Source organism: Chanodichthys erythropterus, chromosome 7, assembly GCF_024489055.1.
Source record: "Chanodichthys erythropterus isolate Z2021 chromosome 7, ASM2448905v1, whole genome shotgun sequence".
Classification (NCBI taxonomy): Eukaryota; Metazoa; Chordata; class Actinopteri; order Cypriniformes; family Xenocyprididae; genus Chanodichthys; species Chanodichthys erythropterus.
The window spans coordinates 40,784,072-40,808,942 of NC_090227.1; the positions used below are offsets into that span (position 1 = coordinate 40,784,072).

Genomic DNA, 24,871 nt, shown 5'->3' on the forward strand with positions numbered 1-24,871 from the left:
ATACCTGACCAAGAGGTTGAAGAAAATTAGGCTCATATATAATTTGCAAAAAAAATAAATAAATAAATAAAAAATACAAATGCTGCTTGGGTGACCTCTAGGGGTGATGGGTGCATATGTGTTATATAAAAACTGACTGAGCTTTGCCCTCTGGTGGCTTGGATGCACAGTGTAATCCTATGTGCAAAAAGCTTTATTAACAATTATTATGAATGCCCTGTAAAGAATCAAACAAGCCACAAATGTACAATTAGTATTTATTTATGTTTCTTTTGTGCAAGAGCATTACAGAGAGTAACAATTTGTCATTGTCTTCTTAACAGTCACAGTCAGTGGATTCAACAAGGCTAATCAAACACATGCACACACACAAACACACACCTCTAAAACAAACTTCCCTCACATCAAAGCAAATATTTAATACACAACCCACATGGAGAGCATATTGTTATGAGAAGAAAATGTTCTCTCATATTTCATACTACATAAAGGTCACTATGGAAAACAGAGATAGAAATAGCAAGTTAAAAGTTACATTTAAAAAACGTTTTGGTATGGAAAACTGTAAAAAAAAAAAATCTGAAGTTGGGTCAGGACACCATTCAAATGCATCTCTAAAAACCCTTTTTGTATGTATGTAACATTACCGATTAACAACTGATAAAACTAACATGCAAAATATGCATAAAAAAGCAATACTGATGAATTCCTTTCTGCTCAGTGCTGAAAAACATTAGTCAAGACAGAGAATGAGCCTTTCCAAACAAACAAACGATGAGAACTTTCATGCATTAATTATCACATCCAGTCCAGTTTGCTCATACGATGAAACTGAATCCCTATTCTCAAATTAAATAGGTGGCATTCTCTGATTTATAAGCTAAATTGTTCTTAATGATTGGTAAAGTCTATATAAACCTATATATCCACTATTCCCAGTGAAGTGACAGTGAAAACTGAACTGAAATTAAAAACAAAATTGCTCTGCAGTGTGCATGTTTACAATCTCATAATACAAAATATATGGGAAGAAAGAAGTGAAAAAAAACTCATACTCATATTCAAACACACATGTGAAACCTGTGTTCAGACTTGGTTGGCATGATTCAGATGCACTGATCGCTTTTATGTTAGAGGATGGGTTCAGCAGAGTGACTTAGGCCGCACTTTTGGAAAAAGCTGCATGAGAGAGAACAAGAAAGAATTAAGGGAATGTATGAATGACAAAAGGTTGCTACACTTGACCAGAAAAACAGCATTTTAAACATTGCAGTGAAGGAAACCAGCACATGTTTTGTGTTTTAATTACTTGTAGAAGGACTTTTTTTTTATATACACCGTACTAGTCCAAGGTGGTCTACTAGCTTTAAAGGTGCAGTAAGCGATGTTTTAAAAACCACATATCTGAAACCAACCCAAACAAACACATCCCTACCTGAGATGACTGTTAGTCGCCAACAGCAGCTCCAGACAAACAATGACACTCAAAACTGTCCTGTTACTACAGCTAACACAACAACAGCATATCAGCATACAGCATACAACTCAACCTCTGCGTCCGTTTTCAGGCCTTCCCGCTTAGGTCTCAATGCTGGAAAGCTTTTACAATATTAAAGATGCAATGTGTAAGATTTTTGCAGTAAAATATCCAAAATATCTCAAACTTGCCGTCATCAAGCTAAGCCTTTGATTTGAATTGGCCTCTACCACTAGCGGACAGAAAATGTTACATATTGCACCTTTAACCTAAAGCATGTAATGTCTCTCAGCCATTTCTCTTTCTACAGTTGTTCTTCAAATCTCCCACTCGCTCACTCTCTCTCCTCCCCATCACGATAGGACACACCCCCTATTGCTGATCGACTCACTCTCTCTCCTCCCCCTTAATAAGTGGACACGCCTCCTACTGCTGATTGGCTACAAGAGTGTTGTACTGCTCGATCTGATCCACTTTCAACAGTGTTTCTCAGAAATCGCTTGCTGTATCTTTAAACAGTCTCGTATTTTGCAGCTTATTTCAGTATCATACAAAATATTGTTATAAATGGTAAACTGGAACATTTTCTAAACCATTAAGGTGCAGGCACTTTAGCCACATTTCGGTGAAATTTTGTGGGCAAAAAAGGTCAAATGTCACAGATAAATCACATTCTACCAATTTGAATCGAATCACAAATTTTAAAAATTGATTTTCTAAAGTGTTGTACTTCGCAGAACTAAAAGTTATTGACACGTTAGAGTGTTATTAATCACAATAAGCCACGAACAGGGCTCACAATTATGTCAAAATGCACACTGTGTGGAGTATTCACGTAAACACAGTTTGTTATATCCTACGCTAACGTAAACAGTTAGGAGAAAATCAGATGTGTAACAGTCTATTAGATCTGTGCATTTGTTCTTAAAGGGACAGCAGCCTCATAAACTGTTGCCGCCTGTCATAAATGTTAATTATAAAAAGAAATCACTTACTGCTTTTGAATGAATCACTTTTGTATCTTTAATATTAATCAATTTATAGTTAATTCATACAGTGTAGACTGTATACAGTGTTTTATTTTTACATTTGATTATTCAATTTCTGTAGTATTTCATACTACAAGTTAAATAAACCTAGACTGTTGTATCTGAAAATCTTAAAGTTTATATAATTTTTTATTGTATTTGTCCTATTGTTTGCTTCTTTGTTCATATTTTTAATATCAAAAATAAAATAAAATTGCCTGCCTTGCTTTACTACAGAAGACTGCCAGTCATGTGTTGGGTTAACTAAAATGGGAAGAAAAACAAAATAAATTTCATGTATCACATTAATTTCAGTGGGATTTTTTTATTCAAGATCTATTAAACCGTCTACCACTGTCAAAATTATGCCACTAAACCAAACCCTAACAATAGCCATACAGTAAGCACATGTATTTAATTAATATTACTCATTACCTACAATGTAATTATACTGTAATGACATTGCATTAAAATAAAGTGTAATTCAAATGCCCTTGCATATTATCTAAAATATTTTTAGACAATACGTTTTAATTACCAGAAACTGGGAGTGTTTATGCATTACATTAAATTAATAATCACAATTCATTTAGTAATTCCAGAAGATCAAAGTTTCTCATTCACTGTGTTCTTTAATGAAAACAATAGTTATTGAAGGGGAAAAAGAAATATCCCGATTGTGTTTTCAGCATTTTAATTAAGCTATACTTTTTATATATAATTAATTAATATTTTAAGTCATCAAGTGGCCTCGTTATATGGGAACCATTGTATTAGACCATTATTTTTCTTAGAAATGATCTCTTCTTACCCCAAAGTAGTTGTTTGGTACGAATCCCTCTCTGCCACACAGTGAAGCCCACCACCAGTCCACCCCCTCAGGCTTCTGCAGGATGGTCACCATGTCTCCTTCTTTGAAGCTCAGTTCATCTGGGGCCTGGGCAGGATATCCCCAAAGAGCGTACACAACCCCACTGTTCTCTACGCCCATCGCTTCCTCGACACCTAAACAAAAACACACACATGAAACTGCACAATGGTGGCTGCAGCAAATTAAACTGCAACATACATGACTGTGCTCAAACTACTCAGTGTTTGTGAGTTAATAAGGGTGTATTGCAGCATGTCGTCTCCACCCAATAGTTTACGAATTTGCTGACTTGTACTGACCGTTGTTTCCAATGAATCCAACCCATATGAGTGGATGGTACAATTAACTCAGGAATGTGCAGGTCATTGTGACATGCAAAGTTTAATGCTGGGAGTTGACAAAAATGTTGGCGTTACGCCTTTAAAACCACTCGAGTTGCGCCATGTAGTTTACCTGTGTACACAAGTAACCTCACCTCTCAGGAAGCTCTCACACTCCTCGAAGCCCTCAGCGTATGGGTCACACTTCTGTGATGCTGTGGCCCCATCGCTGTCCGTTACGGCCATCACTGCTGCTCCGTTCCGAACCAGAAACTCACACATTTTACGGTCATTACAGGATGCAGCACAGTGCAGTGGTGTCCTGTCATGAGAGTGAATATATAGTGTGCATACATATGCAAATACATAGGCACATGCATACACTTGTTAAATTGATCATCTCACCATCCGTGACTGTCCGGAGCACTAACATTAGCCCCTATCCGCACCAGGAACTCCACCACTTGGTAGTGTCCACCGCAGATGGCATTGTGAAGGGCTGTGATGCCTTCATCATTAGACTGGCTTGGGTCACTCATCTGTACAGGGACACACAAGTGCACTATTTAATTACAAATAGCTTTAAGTTTTCATTTTTAATTTGTACAAATGAATAAAAATATTTACATTCAAACTTAAATACACTTAAATACTCTTTTTCCGCCAGTGTTTTTTTTTTTTTATTATTATTGCCAGCCACCGCAAGCTTTTTTGATAATTTCCACAAAAATTTCAAGGCCCCCAAGATATTTTGTTGTATGATTATATGAACAAGCAATATATCAAAAGAAATAATTGAGCTTTTTTTAAAAAACAAAAAAACAAAAACTTTTTATTCTAGCTTCATGCATTCTTTTTTTTAATCAACACTTGAATGTGGGTAAGTTTCATAAAAACAAATGCAACATTTTGTCAAAGACTACATCGTGCATAAGCAATGCTTTTTTTTTTGCTTGTTTCTGCTCCTTTTTTGCCCGTGTTTTGATCTGGAGATTCTCTACTTTTTCAGAAGTTATGTAGTAGCGCTCCCTACCATATAACAGTGAAAACATAGAAAGCCAGAAAACGAACCGTCATCTCATAAATGACAGAAAATTTCATCAATGGAAAATTCAAAATGCTATCAGTCAAATGTTTTTTCAAAATAAATTTGTTTTTTCTGTTTTACGATGGATGGACACCAGAGTTAAGGTGCAATACTGCCACTTACCATGCTGGATTGTCAACTGGTGCTGTATTATTTACGTTTTTATCGTATGTGTAATGTTATCACAATATCAATATTTCATTTTTTAAAGGTGCCCTAGAACTTTTTTTAAAAGATGTAATATAAGTCTAAGGTGTCCCCTGAATGTGTCTGTGAAGTTTCAGCTCAAAATACCCCATAGATTTTTTTTTTTATTCATTTTTTTAACTGCCTATTTTGGGGCATCATTATAAATGAGCCGATTCAGGCTGCGGCCCCTTTAAATCTTGTCCTCCACGCCCACGGAGCTCGCGCTTGCCTTGAACAGTGCATAAACAAAGTTTACACAGCTAATATAACCCTCAAATGGATCTTTACAAAGTGTTTGTCATGCATACTGCATGCATGCGTCGGATTATGTGAGTATTGTATACTGTTATATTGTTTACATTTGATTCTGAATGAATTTGTGGCTGTGCTCCGTGGCTAACGGCTAATGCTACACTGTTGGAGAGATTTATAAAGAATGAAGTTGTGTTTATGCATTATACAGACTGCAAGTGTTTAAAAATTGAAATAGCAACAGCTCTTGTCCTGCCATTTTTCGCTGTTGTTCTTGCTTGCTTACCTAGTCTGATGATTCAGCTGTGCAGATTCAGATGTTCTGCCCTTGTCTAATGCCTTTCATAATGTTGGGAACATGGGCTGGCATATGCAAATATTTGGGGCGTACATATTAATGATCCCGAATGTTACATAACAGTCGGTGTTATGTTGAGATTCCCCTGTTCTTCGGAGGTCTTTTAAACAAATGAGATTTACATAAGAAAGGGGAAACAATGGTGTTTGAGACTCACTGTATGTCATTTCCATGTACTGAACTCTTGTTATTTGACTATGCCAAGATAAATTAAATTTTTCATTCGAGGGCACCTTTAAATATTACGGTTATTGTTAATGACAGTATATTGCGACACCCACACTCAAGACCCTGTGTTCCAAACTATTCAGTTGTGTGCTGTCTGTTTCTTAGCATTTATTGTTATTTGCTCTTGCCCCAGACTGAAAATAACCCTATACAGTGCTGATGCAAGTTGCCAGCAACTCTAAGCAACTATACTGCACGGATGCCGGCCTATATGCCAAAGCAGTGAGACATGCCTCCTGTGCAGCCCTCTGTACAGTTTCCAGCTCTCCTACTAAGGACCCATCCAACATCAGAACCAGTGGGCTCAAGTGAGCTCTACGGCTGGCGGATTTATTGCCTTTGCTGCCCTTCCGTAAGATTGAGTGAATACCCTGTAAGAGCAGATAAGATTGAATAAAGCAGATTAAAATCAAATATCCTCTTAACTGTCACTGGTGTCTACTGTTACTGAGCAATATGTAATCTCACCTTTTGTTGAGGAGAAACCTGTATCTCTGTGATTGGTATTGGATCTACTGTCACAGCAGACTTGGTACTCTCTTCTCCATCTGAAGAGCTGCCACTTTCAGCAGCTGGTTCTTCCCTGATGCGGATGGTCTTCCTGCGAAACAGTTTATTCATCATCTGCTTGTAATGGTTGGACTGGGAAATGGGCATGTTTTGCAGAGTCTGGGGGACATCGACTGAGCCGCGTCTCTTCAGGGCCCTGGGGAACTCGGCCCGAATGCGCATCAATTCGTCTAGGTCCGTGCCCAACTCTGCCTGTGGAGCCACTACGGGTTGCAGACGTGTGGGGCTGAGAGGGCGAGGAGGCATCTCTGAATCCTCCACTTTAGCCTCTTCATCTAGTTTCATGTACACAGGGCCTTCTGTTTTACTCGTGTCTTGTTTCTCAATCTCAGCATCAACATCCCCAGGGTGGAGTACTGTTTATAAGAAAACAAACAAACAAACAAAATAGCATTTTAAATTGCAAATAATGGTGTCCATAATAATAGTAAACATTTAAAAATATAGCTGCATGTGCCAAGTTCTTTAAAAAGTGATCTTTGTATTAATGGTTTTCAAAATGCTGAATTTGACTAATTGACTCAATTTAATAACATCACATGACCACAAATGTCATGTTATTTAACCATTCATTTAAAAGTAATAACACATTTTCTTGATTACACACATATTCAGTATTTTCAAAAGAAAGTTTTAAATAGATTAAGGTTTTTTTTTTTTTTTTTTTACAAATAAATTATTAATTTACAAATGTCTTAACTTTTTGGAAAGTTGCACAACATGACATTTTAAAACTAAACTTTACAATTGTTAACATTTGTTAAAGTGTATTAGCTAACATGAACTAACAATGAGTAATACGTTTGTTTTTATTATATTTATTAATCTTTGTTAATGTTAGTTAATAAAAATCCAGCTGTTCATTGTTTGCTCAGTGTTAATTTTAATTCAGAAATTAAAAAAGGTTCATGAAAGGTTTATTCAAGTCACTATGGGCCCTATCATACACCCGGCGCAATGCAACACAAGGCGCAACTCAAGTGTTTTTCGCTAGTTTCAGCCAGACATCATTTTCACATCCAGTGCCCACGTTGTTTAAAAACCAAATGCACTCGCCCATGGGCGTGCTGGTCTGAAAGCGAGGTGTGTTCAGGTGCATTGTTAGCGTGTGGCTATTTTGAAGCAACTGAAAACGGCTGTGCAGTATTTTTTTTGTTAATTAAAGGGTGCGTTAGTAATATGCGCCTGTCCGCTGTCCGGCCATATCCGCTTGTTACACACAGAGGGATGTGCAGCAGCACATAAACATGCCAAATATTAAAAATAAAAGGATTACAATGTAAAAGATTATTATTGTGTGCATAAAGATAAAAATACCTGCATATCATAATGGATAGTCATTGCATTAATTATCTATTTGCAGTAATGACGAATGAAATTGGCTAATTATTTGACCAATCATGGCAATACACACATGTATTTAAACTGACTCGTCAGGTTGAGGGTGTCTTTATATCACCATGTGAATAGCGAATCCGCCACGGCCCAAGCACACCTGGCTTTTAAAGGGAATGGGAGATGAGATTGATTGGTTTATTGAATGTTACACCCAAAACACACCCATGATTAGGTACAAACATTTTGGACCAATGCACCTGGCACCATTTTTTCCGTTGTTAACCTAGCAAAAGTGGATTCGGACATGCCCTGAGTGCACCTGCGCTTCAGACCATGCGCTTAGATCGGGGCCCTATATGTAAGAACTGCATTTTTAAGGTATTTTTTAATAAAATAATAGATGCAGATCAGAAAAAGTGTATCAAGTCATTGACCCATGTGCTCATTGGCCCACTCATGACATCTGGTTGCAGTTACCTTCTTTATAGTAGGGAGGTTGTCTTTGAGCTTGCTGAGGTTGAGGTGTCTGATTTTGCCGCAGGTACTCTCTGGGCAGGGGAAGGTGTTGTTGGAAAATTCCTTGCTGTGGCTCTCCCATTGGGCCAAGGGCGTATCTTCTGGCAGCTGCAGCATAGTAGGGGTTTTGAAGCCTCATGATGACAGAAAGCGGGATGGGCTTGTGCTGACGATTTCCAGAGCTCACAGGTGGAATGGCGATACGGGAAATGATTGGCTGAGGGGCGTAAGATGAACCGCCGCTTGAGGTTAGGTCAGGGGGCACTGAGATACGAGTGTTCCTCGGGAGCGAGCTGTGAGATGATGGAAGTGAACGGGGAACGTTATCCTGATGACAGAGAAAGAAACTGTGAGAATTAGAGGATGCATACTTTTTTTTCACATGCAACAATTTTTCTCAGTCAGTTATACTGCATTATTATTATTATGTTGTTGTTGTTTTACACTATTTTATTTGTGTGTTATTTGTATATTTATATCTGAAGGTAAATACTTTGATAGAATAGAGTACACTACAAATTTGGGGGGAAAAAGAAAAATTGGCAGTGCAATATGGTACGAACAAGAGCTTGTAAGAAAATGAGATGTTTCTTGGGAATTGTCTAAACTTGTTTTTTATACCTGGTAAGTCCTAAGACATAATTACACATAAACTTTTTTTATTGGTTGTTATGGTATTAAACATAATTTAGTATGGTATTCAGTATAAAACAAACATAAAAAAGCAGTTGATCCAGAAAATTCAACAATGACAATTCACTGACATTTGCCCTGAGCAATATTAAGCCTGGCAAATGCACCAAAAACCACTTTCATGCACACGCCAAAGATTGCACACCTTGACGGAAGGAGGTGCATCCAGGTTCGATTCTTTCCAGTTACTGTTGGGTACAGATGGTCTGATCCAATCATTCTCTACAACACAAAGAGGAAAACATATAATTAAGGAAGAATTAACATTACGACTTGACTACTACAGATGATGATATGTGCATACAGTTAACCCTATATTGCCTTAAATCCATTTTCTTCACTTCGCAAGCACATGATATAGGGATAAAATTCTTAATAATGAAGGTATGGCTTTGAATAAGCCAATAAAATGGCTTTTTTTGACATAATATAGCTTGGATTTTAAACATCTTTAATGATTGTGTAGATGACTCTGAAAAGTACTCATATAGTACTCGTATATTATTAATATTATTAAAGAGGACCTATAATGCCCCTTTCACAAGATGTAATATAAGTCTCTGGTGTCCCCAGAATGTGTCTGTGAAGTTAACTCAAAATATCCTGCAGATCATTTATTAAAGCTTGTCAAATTTTCCCCTATTTGGGTGTGAGCAAAAACACACAATTTTTGTGTGTGTCCCTTTAAATGCAAATGAGCTGCTGCTCCCAGCCCACTTTCCAGAAGAGGGCGGAGCTTTAACAGCTTGTGCTTCGGTTGCGCAACAACAACAAAGCTGGAGAATCTCACGCAGCCAAAATGAGGATTGTCAGTAACGGTGAATTGACCCTCGTTTGTGAAGCAGTCCGGCGTAAAATGACGGCATGACAACAACACTCTACTACAACAACTCTTCCTCTTCTCTAAAGCAGCCCAACATGGCCTCACCCCCTTTGTTGTGTGTTCCCAGGAGCAGGGTTCATGTAATTTTGGGGTTTGTGATGTCACTAACCCGGGAAGAAGCTCATTGTAGTCCTTAAAAAGCGTGCAAATTGTGCGACAGAACTTACTATCATAGGTGTTGTAAGGCTTTCTCTCGTAAGATACATCCAGATCTGTTTCGTTCCACTTGGAGGGGTTCTTCTGCCTCTGCATTCCCTCCTCTGAAAGATGGAAGTAAGAACCAATGAGGGAACAAACAATAAACCAAAAAAGCACACTTACAACCAAAGACCTTTGGACCCCACTGTATACTCCTAAAAATAGATGTTCCAAAAGGGGGTTTCACAGCAAATAGAAGAATCATTTTGGGTTTTTCAGTAAACATTTCAGTTAAAAAAAAAAAAAAAATTAAAAAAAAAACATTTTTTGAAGACAAAAATGTGTAAAGAAAAATTTAAAGAACCTTTTCCACTTTAAAGAGCCTTTTTTCAATGGAAAGGTTTTATAGAATCTTCATGGAACCATACATCTTCATTTTTAAGAGCATACAGTGTATTTATATACATTTGATACACTCAAAATCCCAAATACCTAATGGTCTGAATGGCTGGAAGTTGCGTGGTAGAGTATTGGCTGATGGTTGACTAAAAGGCTGAGGGGAAGGAGCTCGATCCAACCTTGGTGACCTGTGCATTGTAGACAAGCTAGCTGAGGGCTGAAGCAAGTTGCGAGATGTTTTGTTGTCGTATGTAGGGCTGGATAAGGGCGACAGTTCCCCATAGCTCAACGATCCTCTCGGGCTTCGATCTTGAGGCCTCACCGGCATCTGTGTCGTTCGTCTCATCGTATTTGGAGACATATTAGGGGGTGTCTTTTGATCGATGGAATATCGGGAATCTGAGATGTCTTTACGTTGCATGAAAGGGGAGCGCTGCTGGATTAAAGGACCGGGAGATGAAGGCATAAATTTCATGTTGTCTAGGCTAGTTGTAGAAGATGAAGATCGCATCGTGAAGGCAGGAGGATTGTCCAGGTTGGATTCTTTCCTGCTGCTGCTGGGCTCTGAGCTATGGCTACTCGTGGTGCTCTGGGGGAAAGGGGCACTTGTCTTGATGTTCTCATTTCCATTCTTGTTTGCGCTGTACAAACTGCTGTTGCCATTGCTGCTGCTCTGGGGTTTGGGGTCAGAACTCTACAATAAACAGAACAAGGAAAACATCATTATGTTGGTTTCAAAATACACTAGAACAATATTTTGCCACATATGCACTATCTAAAACTCTATTATGTAGATATAAACTATTTTGACATATTTTCAGGTATTTAAATTTTTTAACTTTAGTTAGTGTGTAATGTTTTTAAGCGTAAACGTCATCTGCAAAGTTACGACGCTCAATGCTCAGAAATCGCTTTTTAAGGACTACAACAAATGGCTGGTAGGGACTACAACGAGCCTCTTCCTGGGTTGGTGACATCACAAACCCCAAAATTTACATAAACCACGCCCCCGGGAACACGCAACAAAGGATGTGAGGCCATGTTGGGCTGCTTTAGAGAAGAGGAAGAGTTGTTGTAGTAGAGTGTAGTTGACATGCCGTCATTTTACGCCGGACTGCTTCACAAACGAGGGTCAATTCATCGCTGGATTTGCACAAAAGATTAACATGACGGCACATGCTAGTGGATGAGTTGAATCAACTCCACAGCAACTACATAAATGAAGAGTTTCGTTGCAAAATGTGATAACTCCGTTTTTTTAATTTTTCAAAAATCTTGTTTTTTGGTTGTGCATTCCAATTAATATCAATTCAACTGCAGTTGGTTTGTTTTGATTTAAACCTTCATAACTTAAATACAGCTAAGTAGCACCATAAAACAAAATAATAACATGATAACATAATAATAAACATGTTTTGACAAATGTTAAAAACGGAGTGATCTCGTTTTGCAACGAAACTCTTCAAATGTATTCACTAACCATTCAGAAACGTCTAAACATTGTAAATTCTTCCTGATTTGGAAGAGATTTGGAGTCTCTCCATCAGTGTCCACTCCACTTTGAACAATGTAAGGCTGAACACTGTTACTGACAATCCTCATTTTGTCTGCGTGAGATTCTCCAGCTTTGTTGTTGTTGAGCTGTTAAAGCTCCGCCCTCTTCTGGAAAGGGGGCCGGGAGCAGCAGCTCATTTGCATTTAAAGGGACACACACAAAAATTGTGTGTTTTTGCTCACACCCAAATAGGGGCAAATTTGCCAAGCTATAATAAATGATCTGTGGGGTATTTTGAGCTGAAACTTCACAGACACATTCTGGAGACACCAGAGACTTAAATTACATCTTGTGAAAGGGGCATTATAGGTCTTCTTTAATGATAATAATTCATGATAATTTATGATTTGGAAAATTAAATCAACATTAATAATAATAATAATAATACATTTTCTTGAGCATCAAATCAGGATATTAGAATGATTAAGGATCACGTGACACTGAAGACTGGAGTAATGATGCTGAAAATTCAGCTTGGCATCACACGATGCAAATTACATTTTAAAATAGAAAACTTTAAATTGTGATAATATTTCACAATATTACTGTTTTTAATGTATTTTTAGCCAATAAATGCAGCCTTGGAGAGCATAAGATATATAATATGTATGTTACTTTTCCCAACCCTAGCTGTAATTGGTTGCTACATTGTTTGTATTATATTTTATAGTTGTTTAGCAGGTCATTTAAATAGTACTGCTGTGTGAAATAAAATATATACTGTATTTAAACAAATAAAAATAATATGTCATCCATATAGTCTCCTGATTAACATGAAACTGCATGAATAATGATTATATATTTGTATCATATTGCACCACAAGATATTATCATCGCTGCTTGAAATGTCAACTACCAAAATAAGATAGCAAAACGGCTCAGTCTTGTGATCTGTACCTGTGCTGTAGTGGTTTGCGCAACAGGAGTGGCTTCCGACAAGAGAGAGCTGAACTCCCGTGACAGTTCATCCGCTGTGGCCAAAGATGCGTTCAGTTCATCGTTGATGGACTGAACTACAACATACACACACAAACATTGAGTAAATATACAATAGTGACTGTAGGCAGTCAGACAAACTGACAAACATGATGTAACAAGCCACTCTTTATTTGCCATTTTGTAAACACTCACAAGGACTGAAAAATCTTAGCATGCTTAGACAAGTAACCATATTAATATAACTGCTGCTTCATGTCCTGTCCTAGATTGCCTCTGCATAGGAATGAAGCATAACTGCTAGTATACTGAAATACTCACACAAGAAGTTGCTGCCAAAGCTGCCCTGGGAGTTCATGGTGTTTGTGTTCCTGTAGATGTGACCTCTAATTCATTCAACACACAGCCTGAGTGAAAACAGGAAGATCAGATCAATCTTTCATTGTCCATCATAATCTCTAACAGCATATCTGATTCAGTCGGAACTCAAAAAAGAAATATTAAATCACTTGTTCTCCATTCTATTATTTACTTATTTGATGCTAAATTACTTTTTATTTTATTTTATTTAGTTCTGACAGTAAACATTTCTTTACCCTTTTAAAGTCCTTCTGACTATGTTGAACCTCATAAACACATTTTCATATGAACTAGTCTGTAACAACACTAATTTAAATCTCACAAGCCATCTTTTCAACATAACATCTTTTACTTTTGTCTAAATTTTTCTTTTTGTTTGCTTTTCAATTAAGTAGCCCAATGGTGTGACAATTTAATTTTAAATAGTAAAAATATAGTCTCCCAAATAATATAATCATAAAAAAAAGTGTGCAGTAATTATACAAGAACTAGAAATGACTATACAGATCAGTTTTTTTTTAAATAAATTAATACTTTTTTCACCACGGCTGTATTAAATTGATCAAAAGTGTCAGAAAAGACTTTTACATTGTAACAAAAGATTGCTATTTCAAATAAATCCTGTTATTTTGAACTTTCTATTAATTAAAAATAAAAATCTATAAAAAAAAAATGTAGGTTTCCACAAAAATATTAAGCAGCACAGCCATTTTCAATATTGATAATAATCAGAAATGTTTCTTGAGCATCAAATCAGCATATTAGAATGATTTCTGAAGGATCATGTGACTGAAGACTGGAGTAATGATGCTGAACATTTTTGAAATATTTGAAAACAGAAAACAACTACTTTAAATTGTAATGATATTGAAATGTAAACAATATTGCTGTTTTTATTGCAGTTTGATTAAATAAATGGCAATTCCATGCAAAGGTCATCCTTACCATGAAAAAAAAGTTTTTACCAAAAGATCAAAACCTTTTTTAAGTTGTCTATTTAGGTCTGTAATATAATGTATTGATGTGCTTTAACAGAAATTTTAAGAAAATTGCCTTGTTTATCCATCACATATGAAATGTTCAACCAACCATGTTTCATTCTTTCAAAAAAGGGATCAAAGACCCCCTTTTTAAACTGTCAAGTTTCAACAGTAAGCATTGCACACGCTTGTCAACATGAGAAATAATCCATAACCATTTGCAATAGACCTACAGTGTATAAAGTTGTATAAATTTGATTATTTCTGCATGTGGTGGTTTAAATTCCTGCTTAAGGTCTCTGTGAAAGTTTTAAAGCAGTCTTCTGAGCTGGTTTCAGAGTGGTCACGTCCGTAAAGTTGTATTTTCTCATAAATGCAAACATGAAAAATTAAATAAAATGATTATTTTATGCTCTGTGGAGAGAGCCAACCCTTCTTCATTCGGTGGGCAGTATTACTTTTGGTTTGCGCAGTGCAATTCACAGAATTCCTAAAAAAATATGTTGACACCTAAAATTTGGTGACTTTTTGTCACGTCCGTAATGCATGCATATTTTCCCTCATCAAAAATATAAAACTATTGTATAGACTGAAATTTTTTTTTAATGTCTGGACTCCTTTAATAAGGGACTATGAATATATAAACAGACGGTTCAATATGTTGGTATTAAATGCATTCTCTGAGAATTTATTTTTCAAGTTTTGACTGCAAATGTCACGTCCATAATGCTGGAATTGCACAAATGCAGCCTTGGTGAGTGCAAAAAAGAAAATGTAAAGCATCTATGATAGATTAATGAGTCATGATTATTCTGCAATGGTGAAGAAATAAAACAAGCCAAACCTACTAAAACTTTGACATACAGCAGGACTTTCTAATGCATTCCAACACCTCCAGTTCAGAGAAACGCCCTGCAACCTCCAACATCTGCTGCTGCAACCCCTTCTTTACACTGTAATTAACTGTCTGCTACTGAAGGCTTTTGAATCAAGAGCTACAACCCTGAGGCAAGTGACACTAGAAACATGCAGATTAAAGCGTTAGTTCCCATGTGTCTATATACCTACCCAATATATAAATGAACATAATAGACATGTGCTGTGTATTTTATGCATATCTGAGTGAGTGACATAAGACATGTTTTGTTAGAATTTCACCCTCTGTAAGTAAAAAACAAAACAGATGTGTATTAGTAATTTGTCTGTTATTTGTGCAGTTTTCGATTATGGAAGTTTATCACTCGTTTTACAAAGTTAAACAACATGCTACAACATGCAAATGTTGTCCATTGTGAAACAATGACTTCTAAATACCATTAAGCTGATATCTGGTGAACTTTAAATGGGAATATATTAGTTGCTTCCTAAGGACTCATTCACTTCCATAAGCTTCTTTGTTCTGACACTTTCACACTTCACAGTGTAGTAAACTGTTTATGTCTGTACTCGTGCTTTTGTGCTCTCTTTCCAAACAGAACATGTACTCAGGGCACTGACTCAAGCTCTCCATCTTGTTTACTTTGTCAAGATCTAGAGAGCATTGCCCGACCGGGTCAAAAATGATATCTATGAACAATTTCAGTCAGGATTCAGGCCTGTGCTTGTTAAAATTACAAATGACTTTGAGCTTCTGACCAAGGCTGTATCTCAATACTAGTGTTACTTGATCTCAGTGCTGCGTTCGACACTATAGATCATAAAATACTCTTAGATCGACTACAGTATTACATTGGTATTCAGGGACAGACATTAAGGTGGTTTAGATAGTACCTTTCAGGCCGTTACCATTTTGTTTATTTAAACGGGAAAAAATCTAAGATAACATCAGTAAATTATGGAGTGCCACAAGGATCTGTGTTAGGCCCTCTTTTGTTTGAAAATATATATGCTTGCCTGCCACTTGGTAATATTATAAGAAAACATGGAATTAGTTTCCACTGCTATGCTGATGATGCTCAACCAGATGAAATCTCTAATTATCCAAGTTGGCAGAGTGTGTTAAAGATATTGGATGACCAGCAATTTTCTTCTATTAAATTCAGACAAGACCGAGGTATTACTTATTTGACTAAAAACCTGTACACAGAATATCAGATACAATCTGCATTTAGAAGGATGTACTGTTACTTCATCCTCTACAGTTAAGGACCTGGGTGTTATATTAGACAGCAACTTGTCCTTCAAAAATCATATTTCATATGTTACAAAAACAGCCTTCTGCAGGCATCTCGAGTTTGCAGCCTCCACCAATAAAGTTTTGGCATGTGAAACTCCATGACTCAAGTGATTTCTTGCAAAGACTTTTTCCACAACAGATGTTGTTTTTAATTGTTTTTCTCAACTAAAATTAATTTTCATGAATTCCAAACCTGTTGCGTGCTTTTTGAATTCATGCCCCATTTTATTGTAACACTTTACAGTAAGGTTTCATTTGTTAACATTAGTTAATGCTGTAAAAATATATTGCTCATTGTTAATTTATGTTAGTATTAACTAATGTTAACAAATGAGACCTTATTGTAAAGTGTTACCATTATAGCTATCACTTTAATCTTTTATGATTATTTATCTGAAAAAAAGTGCACATTTATAATATGGACAGTCTGCAAACCAAAAAAACAATGCGTGAGGCACATGGGTGTGCATAATCTTTCTAATAATTCAATGGCCTGTCATCAGTTACTCCTTACATAAAATATATCATCGAAATAATTATTGCATGATTCATGATGTATCTAATGCAATAAATTAAAGAGATTAGTAAATAACTATAACTTTTATACACAGATAACCGCTCAAACGTTTGTACTTTTTTATTTAAAGAAGTCTTATGATCACCAAGACTGCATTTATTTGATCAAAAATGCTGTAAAAACATCTTTTTGCTATTTTAGTATATTTTATTTATCCATTATTATAATATGTAATTTATTCCAGTGATCAAAGCTGAATTTTCAGCATCATTACTATCTAAATTACTAGTGTCACATGATCCTTCAGAAATCATTCTAATATGATGATTTACTGCAAGAAACATGTGAAAGTTGTTATGTTGTGGAAACTATGATTGATTTTTTTATTATTTGACATAGATGTAAAAGTTTTACTGTAACTTCTGATCAATTTAATGCAATCCTGGCTGAATAAAAGTATAAAAAAAAATCAGACCATAAACTTTTGAACAGTAGTATATATGTAATTACCTTCTATTCAATGAGTTTCTCATCCTTTTTAAAAGCTTAATATAAACAAATTGAAATTATGCACTGTGCAATCAGTGATGGATGATATAATGCTGCTTTTTTAACAAGCATGTGCAACATCTACTAACACATTAGGTGTTATTTGACTTTGCACGTTGTTCTGATTGCATCACGGTCATAGTCTTCAGCCCCCCCCCCCCCTATCAGTATTCTCACACACTCTCTTTTGTTCCTCATCTGATCTTAATCCCTGATCTCCACCTCTCATTTACTGCTCCACATACATTTGCCAATTGAGAGGTTAAGGCTTTGCTTGACTGATAATTTAGCACATTTGCAGTGCCGTTGGACTCAGATCGGTACAGCGAACCTGGAATGTGAAGTTAAGAGTGACAGAGGTTAATAATAACTCTTCTCCTGATGATAAGAAGACCTAGCCCATTCTGAGCCTGGGGCGGAAACCTTGACTAAAAGGCTAAAACAGACGCGCTTTCTACTGATGAATTAAGGCGCGGTGAAACTCTCTCTTTCTCAACACAGTTTCTTAATCAGTTACACTTGTTCTTTGACCTGATCTGCATGTTTCTGAGATCATTTATTTGCATCTTGTAAATTGTTTAATCTTGGATCTGTCCTATAAATATAAAGATAGGCTTTGATTTATTAATTATGATTTATATAGGGCTGCAACTGATCAATAATAATTGTTAATGAAAATAATTGACGATAGATCAGTTATCAGTTAACTGCTGTGCACTGTGCATGGAAAACATCCACCAGATTAGTGCATGTGTGTTCCTTCTATCAGTTATCATTTAGTTTGTGCTTGTTTTTGTTTATTATTCATTTTTTAAATTTTTTAACTTCTGCTTTAACCCTCTGGTGTTGTTCAACTGGGAGTCACACATTTTGTTTGCGGTAAAAAGTGACTAAACACCTAATAAAAGTTTTTATTTTATTTTAGTGAAATCAATGTAATATATTTTTGTTCAATAATATTTTTTCTTTTTATTTTGCATTTTGAGAGAATTTTATGTTACTAATTAATATTTATGCAATAATTATAATCAGTTTTTTGCCATTGAAATGTTTTTCTTTTCTTTTTTTTTATTATTTTTCAATTAAACTGTATTTCTTATTAAAATGACAAGACCTTTAAAATCCAATTTTCTTTAGTGCCATCAGGTGGGAGTAAAAAAAAGAAAAACATCTGTAATGCATGGTTTAGCCACTAGATTTCTATATCACCATTGTGCAAGATGTGGAATAACTTTTTTCTAAATGATTAAAATTAATTAATTTTACTATAATTAACTAGTACTATTAATTGATTGATTACAATAATTTATTGATGTTTCAAATAATTTATTATCACTATTTATATTTTGTCATCCAATTATTCAGAAATAATTGACAGATTAATTGATTATCAAAATGATGCTTCATTGCAGCCCTCGATTTACATGTGTAAAGAGTTGATACGTAGACAAGCTTAAACTTATAGGCAAATTATTACAAAAACCAAAGAATAACAGATACGGATCAATCACTATCTACAGACGTGAAAACAAATGGTACATTTTGTACCAACTAAGCTGCATTGAGATCACCACACTTCTCCAGATGATTAATTAAAGGCATAGTTCACCCAACATTGACCATGTGGTCATCATACTCACCCTCATGTCATTCCAAACCTGACTCACTCACTTCTGTAGGAAGCCAAATATATTTTGAAAGACTTTATTTGTCCAACACATCAATGGAGTTAACTTTTATTTTGAAGCCAGTTGACTTCTTTTGTGTCAGACAGAAAAAGTAAGTCATACCATATGGAGCGACATGAAAACTGAGTGAGTCGCAGTAATAATTATAAGTTAACGTCCATGACACATCTCAGACATGACGCTATCTTGTGGCATTGAAACCAACAAACATTATCATTGTAGAGACAACAAAAGTGTTTTATAGTCTAGCTGATAAGAACAAACTAAGCCATGAATTCAAACAGCATGTAATAGGTTTGGAATTCATGTTGGACCTTGGCAAAAAAAAGGTGTATAGATTTATAACCAGCTGAAAAAAGCAGCTCATCAGATGAAGAATATCAGTTACACAAATATGTAACCATTGAAACATGGCCAAGTACAAAAGCTCAGAACTCCTGCAATGAAAGGCATTGATTACATGGTTAATTTTAGATGACAATAAGTAGTGAAGCTTTTAGGATTTTGTTTCAAAACCTTGAAAGGCTGCGAGGGGGAGTGGACACTCGAGCAGTTCATTCTGTTCTCACCAACCTTTCTCATGACATAGACCACTGACTGGACACAAAAGCTGCAAATCTTATGAACCTCACCCAACTGTCACCATGCACTCCTAAAACTGCGGGCGGAACATTCCTGTGACTAAAGTTCACCCAAAAATGACAATTCTGTCAATTCTGTACACACCCTCATGTTGTTCCAAACCTGTTTGACTTTTTTTTTTAAAGGGGACATATCATGAAAATCTGACTTTTTTTAGATGCCCTGGTGCATCTAGCAATCCAGAAAATGTGATGAAGGACAGCCCAGTAACAACCCAATGTTTTGGTAAGCCTTTCTCTGCAAAAAATGAGCCGCTCAGATTTCACTCCCCTTGTGACGAAGGAAGTTGATTATAATATTACTGCCCCTTAATCTGCATGTTTCCACCCATGGTGCCATAATTTTGTTTTCGCAAGCGAAGTTATCTACAACCCTGATTAAACGCACATGATTGTCTTCAGGATTACTAAAGCTACATGAAGGTAGGTGAACTGGATCAGAGCAAAACTCTGCAGGACAGCAGCACTCAAGAACGACCGTCCCTGAGCCCATGACATGTCTCAGCTATGTTAACGGCTATAATAGTAGTCTCCATAAACTCATGACATCTGAGCCACTGAGGACACAGTGGTGTAATTTTATTTATGAAGGGAATGTGTCCAGATAAATTCATATACCAGTGTGTGCAAGTCATTTTACACCAGACTGCTTTGCACGAGGGTTAGTAAAACACAGGAGTTGATTCTCAAAGATATATCGATACCAGCTGTTCATGATCGAATTTCATATATTTCATGACGTTTGCAAATTGTCTTTCTGAATGTGTTTCGTTAGAACATTGCTAATGTACTCTTAAAATGTGGTAAAGTTGTTTTTTATAATATTCTTGGACACCAGAGCCATGTCGTTATTTTCATTTTTAACCCGAAAATGCTTGCAGTCTGTATAATTCATAAATGCATTTTTGAGTCTCTCCAACAGTGTGTAGCTTTAGTCACATTAGCCGTGAAGCACGCTATCAAACTCATTCAGAATCCAATGTTAGCAAACATTCACAAAATACGTGCCATACCTACGTGATCTGATATGCTGCATCACGAACAGTTTGTAATGATCCATTTTTGAGAGGTATATTTGCTGTGTGAGCTTCTCCTGTATTGTTTATGCATGTGTATTGGAATAGTGAGCTTGGGGGCGGGAAGCACGAGCTCATTTGCATTTAAAGGTACACACACCAAATCAGTGCATTTTTTTTCTCCCGCCCCCAAAATAGGCAAATAAAACATGGTATAATAAAAAATCCATGGGGTATTTTGAGCTGAAACTTCACGGACACATTCTGGGGACACCAGAGACTTATATTACATCTTGTGAACAGGGGCATAATAGGTCGCTTTTATTTATTCTGTGGAACCCACAAAAAGATATTTAAAAAAGACACCATTTTCAACTAAAAACGGAAAGCTTTTTATGCATTTTGGCCATTCACGACATGCAAGTTTTTGAAAACAATTACCATTATTGTCTCCAAATTTGTGGAAATGGTGACGTCATGCACATTACCTGTTCATTCTATAGGCACATGTTACTTTATAAAGACATACTTTCACCAACTACTGCCCTGGCATGAATAATACAGCATTTTTAATTGTTTTCATGGATCAGTATGAACGGGGAACGTTTTGAGGAAAAACTTGTCAGTTTTTAGTACATCGTTGTCGTGTAAAAGTACCCTAAATGATCAAATGTTCATTTTCTGGTTCAAAATAAAACTCCTATTATACCTAAATAGCCACAAAAGCACATAGACAGATGAAAAGACGCACAGATCAACATGTTTAGAGTCTACTGTATCTCCTGACAAACAATAAACTCAGAAATCAAGATATTTTATTAGGTTTGGCTAAACGTTTTGGGTTGACACACAAGATTGGGGAGTGTCAGGTTTAAATTCAGACAATGACGGCCATCAGGGAGCATTCTGACTAAACCCTTTTAGTCATCTTGATAGCATGGGTGGGTTTTTAATAAAACTCACACTCTTTCTGACCTACGATACTAGTCACTTCTGTATTTCTAATGGATGTTTGTTAATGTGCAACCCTGTGTAGAGAGCACAAAGAGTCTCAAATAACATTTACCTCTGGAATCTCTCAAGTCAGAATTACAAGCTTAACATTCCTTGTGAATCACACAAGATAACTAACATCCACCCTGACAGCGTCCAACCTTTAAAACATTAATAACCACAGTGCACAGAAAGCAGGCTGGCATGTGATTGAACCAACATGCAAATATGGTGGTTTATAAAGTGCAAAATGAAACCAGATAATCCCCAAACAAGTTGTAGCAGGAGAGGATTGGACAGATATGCAGTTCAGCTAGTTCCGACAGCTTTAAGTCTCATGGTAAATCAGGCTGAATGCTGAAATTGGACCCATTCCCAACACCGTTCAAAAATCATATGAAGGTTGTCATTACTGATATGCTTCAGAAAGAACCACAGTGCTGATAAAAACATGAGACATGTTTAAATCTGCAAAACCTGACATATGAAGTCAGAAAAATCTATTTTCTGAAACGGAGGTTTGTTGAACTGAAGGAAAATCTTAAAAAAATAAAAATAAAAAAACACCAAAATGTTATTCAGAGGCCCAAACAGAGTAAAATATGCAATCTAGTGCAGAATTAATTATATGGCCATAAAGTATAAAAATTCTGATAGCTTATAATGTATAATAAATGAGATCTTTATAGCAGTATAGCAAACTAACATAAAATGCATAGAGCTACTGTAATTAATCTATATCTCCCAATAATATGTCAAATCCTTATTTTTATGATCAAACCTCTATAATTTTATTGTATTTATAAAATACAATCAAATACAATTATGCTTGAGAGACGTACGAATAAACGTTCCTCAAAAGCCTGTTGTATCATATTTGACACATACAACTTTTGGCTCTCTTGCTGTTAAAGGTGCCCTAGAATGCTTTTTCACAAGATGTAATATAAGTCTAAGGTGTCCCCTGAATGTGTCTGTGAAGATTCAGCTCAAAATACCCCATAGATTTTTTTTTTAATTAATTTTTGTAACTGCCTATTTTGGGGCATCATTAAATATGCGCCGATTCAGGCTGCTTCCCCTTAAAATCCACATGCTCCCAACCCCTGAGCTTGCGACTCTAATACATTGCATAAACAAAGTTCACACAGCTAATATAACCCTCAAAATGGATCTTTACAAAGTGTTCGTCATGCATGCTGCATGCATGCATCAGATCATGTGAGTATAGTATTTATTTGGATGTTTACATTTGATTCTGAATGAGTTTGAGGCTATGCTCCGTGGCTAATGGGCTAAAGCTAACATTACACACTGTTGGAGATATTTATAAAGAATGAAGTTGTGTTTATGAATTATACAGACTGCAAAAGTTTTAAAAATGAAAATAGCAACGGCTCTTGTCTCTGTGAATACAGTAAGAAACGATGGTAACTTTAACCACATTTAACAGTATATTAGCAACATGCTAACAAAACATTTAGAAAGACAATTTACAAATATCACTAAAAATATCATGATATCATGGTTCATGTCAGTTATTATCGCTCCATCTGCCATTTTTCGCTATTGTCCTTGCTTGCTTACCTAGTCTGATGATTCAGCTGTGCACATACAGACGTTAATACTGCCTGCCCTTGTCTAATGCCTTGAACATGGGCTGGCATATGCAAATATTGGGGGCGTGCATATTAATGATCCTGACTGTTACGTAACAGTTATATTGAGATTAGCCTGTTCTTCGGAGGTCTTTTAAACAAATCAAATTTACATAAGAAGGAGGAAACAATGGTGTTTGAGACTCACTGTATGTCATTTCCATGTACTGAACTCTTGTTTTTCAACTATGCCAAGCTAAATTCAATTTTCAATTCTATGGCACCTATAATAAACAGATCTGTTCGTCTTGCGGAAGAACATTGTAGCCGGAGCTACTTCTCTCTGTTTATGTCTATGAAAAGTCACGCAGGTACTGTGCTACTCCGCAGTGGTACGACCCGAACCAGTCTAAAATAGTCCGAATATAAACACTTATAATAGGTGTACCGTAGTGATTCAGGATAAGATAAAAAAAACACGGTTTGGAAAATGGATTCATGATGTACTCGCTCATTATGTAATCTTTGTCAATTTTGAACACAAAAAAGTTATGGACAGCAGCTTTAATTAAAACATTTTTATAATTAACTTATACTTGCTAGAAGATCGTTTACAGGTTTTTCAGCAAAGTTTTGATCACGTGCATCATTTAGAGGCCTTCAAATATGATACTTATAGGGTTAAAAGTCCTCATGTATCCCAAACGCTAACAAACATCTGTAACAAAAAGCAACTGGCTTTTATGCTGACAGGCCTTTATTCAGTACTACAAAACTACATTATTATTACTAAATAAATAAGAGCTCGAATCAACTTTTGGGTTATTCAAAGACTTCATTCAGGTTGAATAATGAATGATATATTGTTCAGAGTACATCAAAAGCTTCTGCGTGCGTTTTCAAGACATCTGATTCCCATTAAAGCTTCTCTGACTCCTCCTCTTACATTTTCCAACACAAAGGCGCCTTAAAAACTTTAGACAAAGTACATATTTTAAAATATATAATACTTAAAAAGGGCCTGGCATAACGGAGACGACCGAGTCCACTGTACAATTCCACATCGCCTTCTCAAAGCTATGCAAAACTGCTACTTGAACTCTCAGTCAAAAGCATAATAATAACATAAATAGATTCCTGTAAGTTACCTTGAATAGCTGTAATAGTTGTGAAGCTGTCGTGCTGTAAAGTCCTAGAACTTAGTTCCGCTGAGCATGAATGTGTTACATGACTAGTTGGAAGACATTTCAGTGGTGTTTAACTCTTGCCTGTGAAGTTCTGAGATATTCAGTCCTGCCCACTGCTTCTGAAACCCGACCCAGGTGTTTCAGACACACAGCTGGCGCAGGTAAACAATGCGATGCGATGCGCGCAGACATATTTATTTTATTTGTTTCTTATTTGTATTGTCTATTTACTTTAGAGGTATTTAGAATGCATTGTAAGAGCTGTCGTGTATAAAAAATTAAATAAATAAATCGGTATACTAAAAATATAGGCTACTAAACAACCTTT

At 36.1% G+C, this 24,871-nt stretch overlaps 1 protein-coding gene across 2 annotated transcripts; it reads right to left on the reverse strand.

The window, feature by feature from the left end:
• Nucleotides 1–250: 250 nt before the first annotated feature.
• ppp1r13l (protein phosphatase 1, regulatory subunit 13 like) lies at nt 251–24,669 on the reverse strand. Of its 2 annotated transcripts, XM_067390563.1 has the most exons (14): nt 24,505–24,669; nt 13,160–13,245; nt 12,800–12,915; nt 10,441–11,041; nt 9,978–10,070; nt 9,073–9,149; nt 8,196–8,562; nt 6,279–6,736; nt 6,044–6,181; nt 4,102–4,235; nt 3,852–4,018; nt 3,317–3,510; nt 2,728–2,769; nt 251–1,179 (listed from the first exon to the last, which is right to left on the reverse strand). In XM_067390563.1, the coding sequence occupies exons 2-13, from the start codon at nt 13,194–13,196 to the stop codon at nt 2,737–2,739; spliced, it is 2,415 nt and encodes an 804-aa protein (XP_067246664.1). In that variant the 5' UTR covers nt 13,197–13,245; nt 24,505–24,669; the 3' UTR covers nt 251–1,179; nt 2,728–2,736. The 2 variants fall into 2 exon arrangements, with proteins under 2 accessions (XP_067246664.1, XP_067246663.1); XM_067390562.1 differs by lacking the exon at nt 2,728–2,769.
• Between the last annotated feature and the right edge of the window lie 202 nt (nt 24,670–24,871).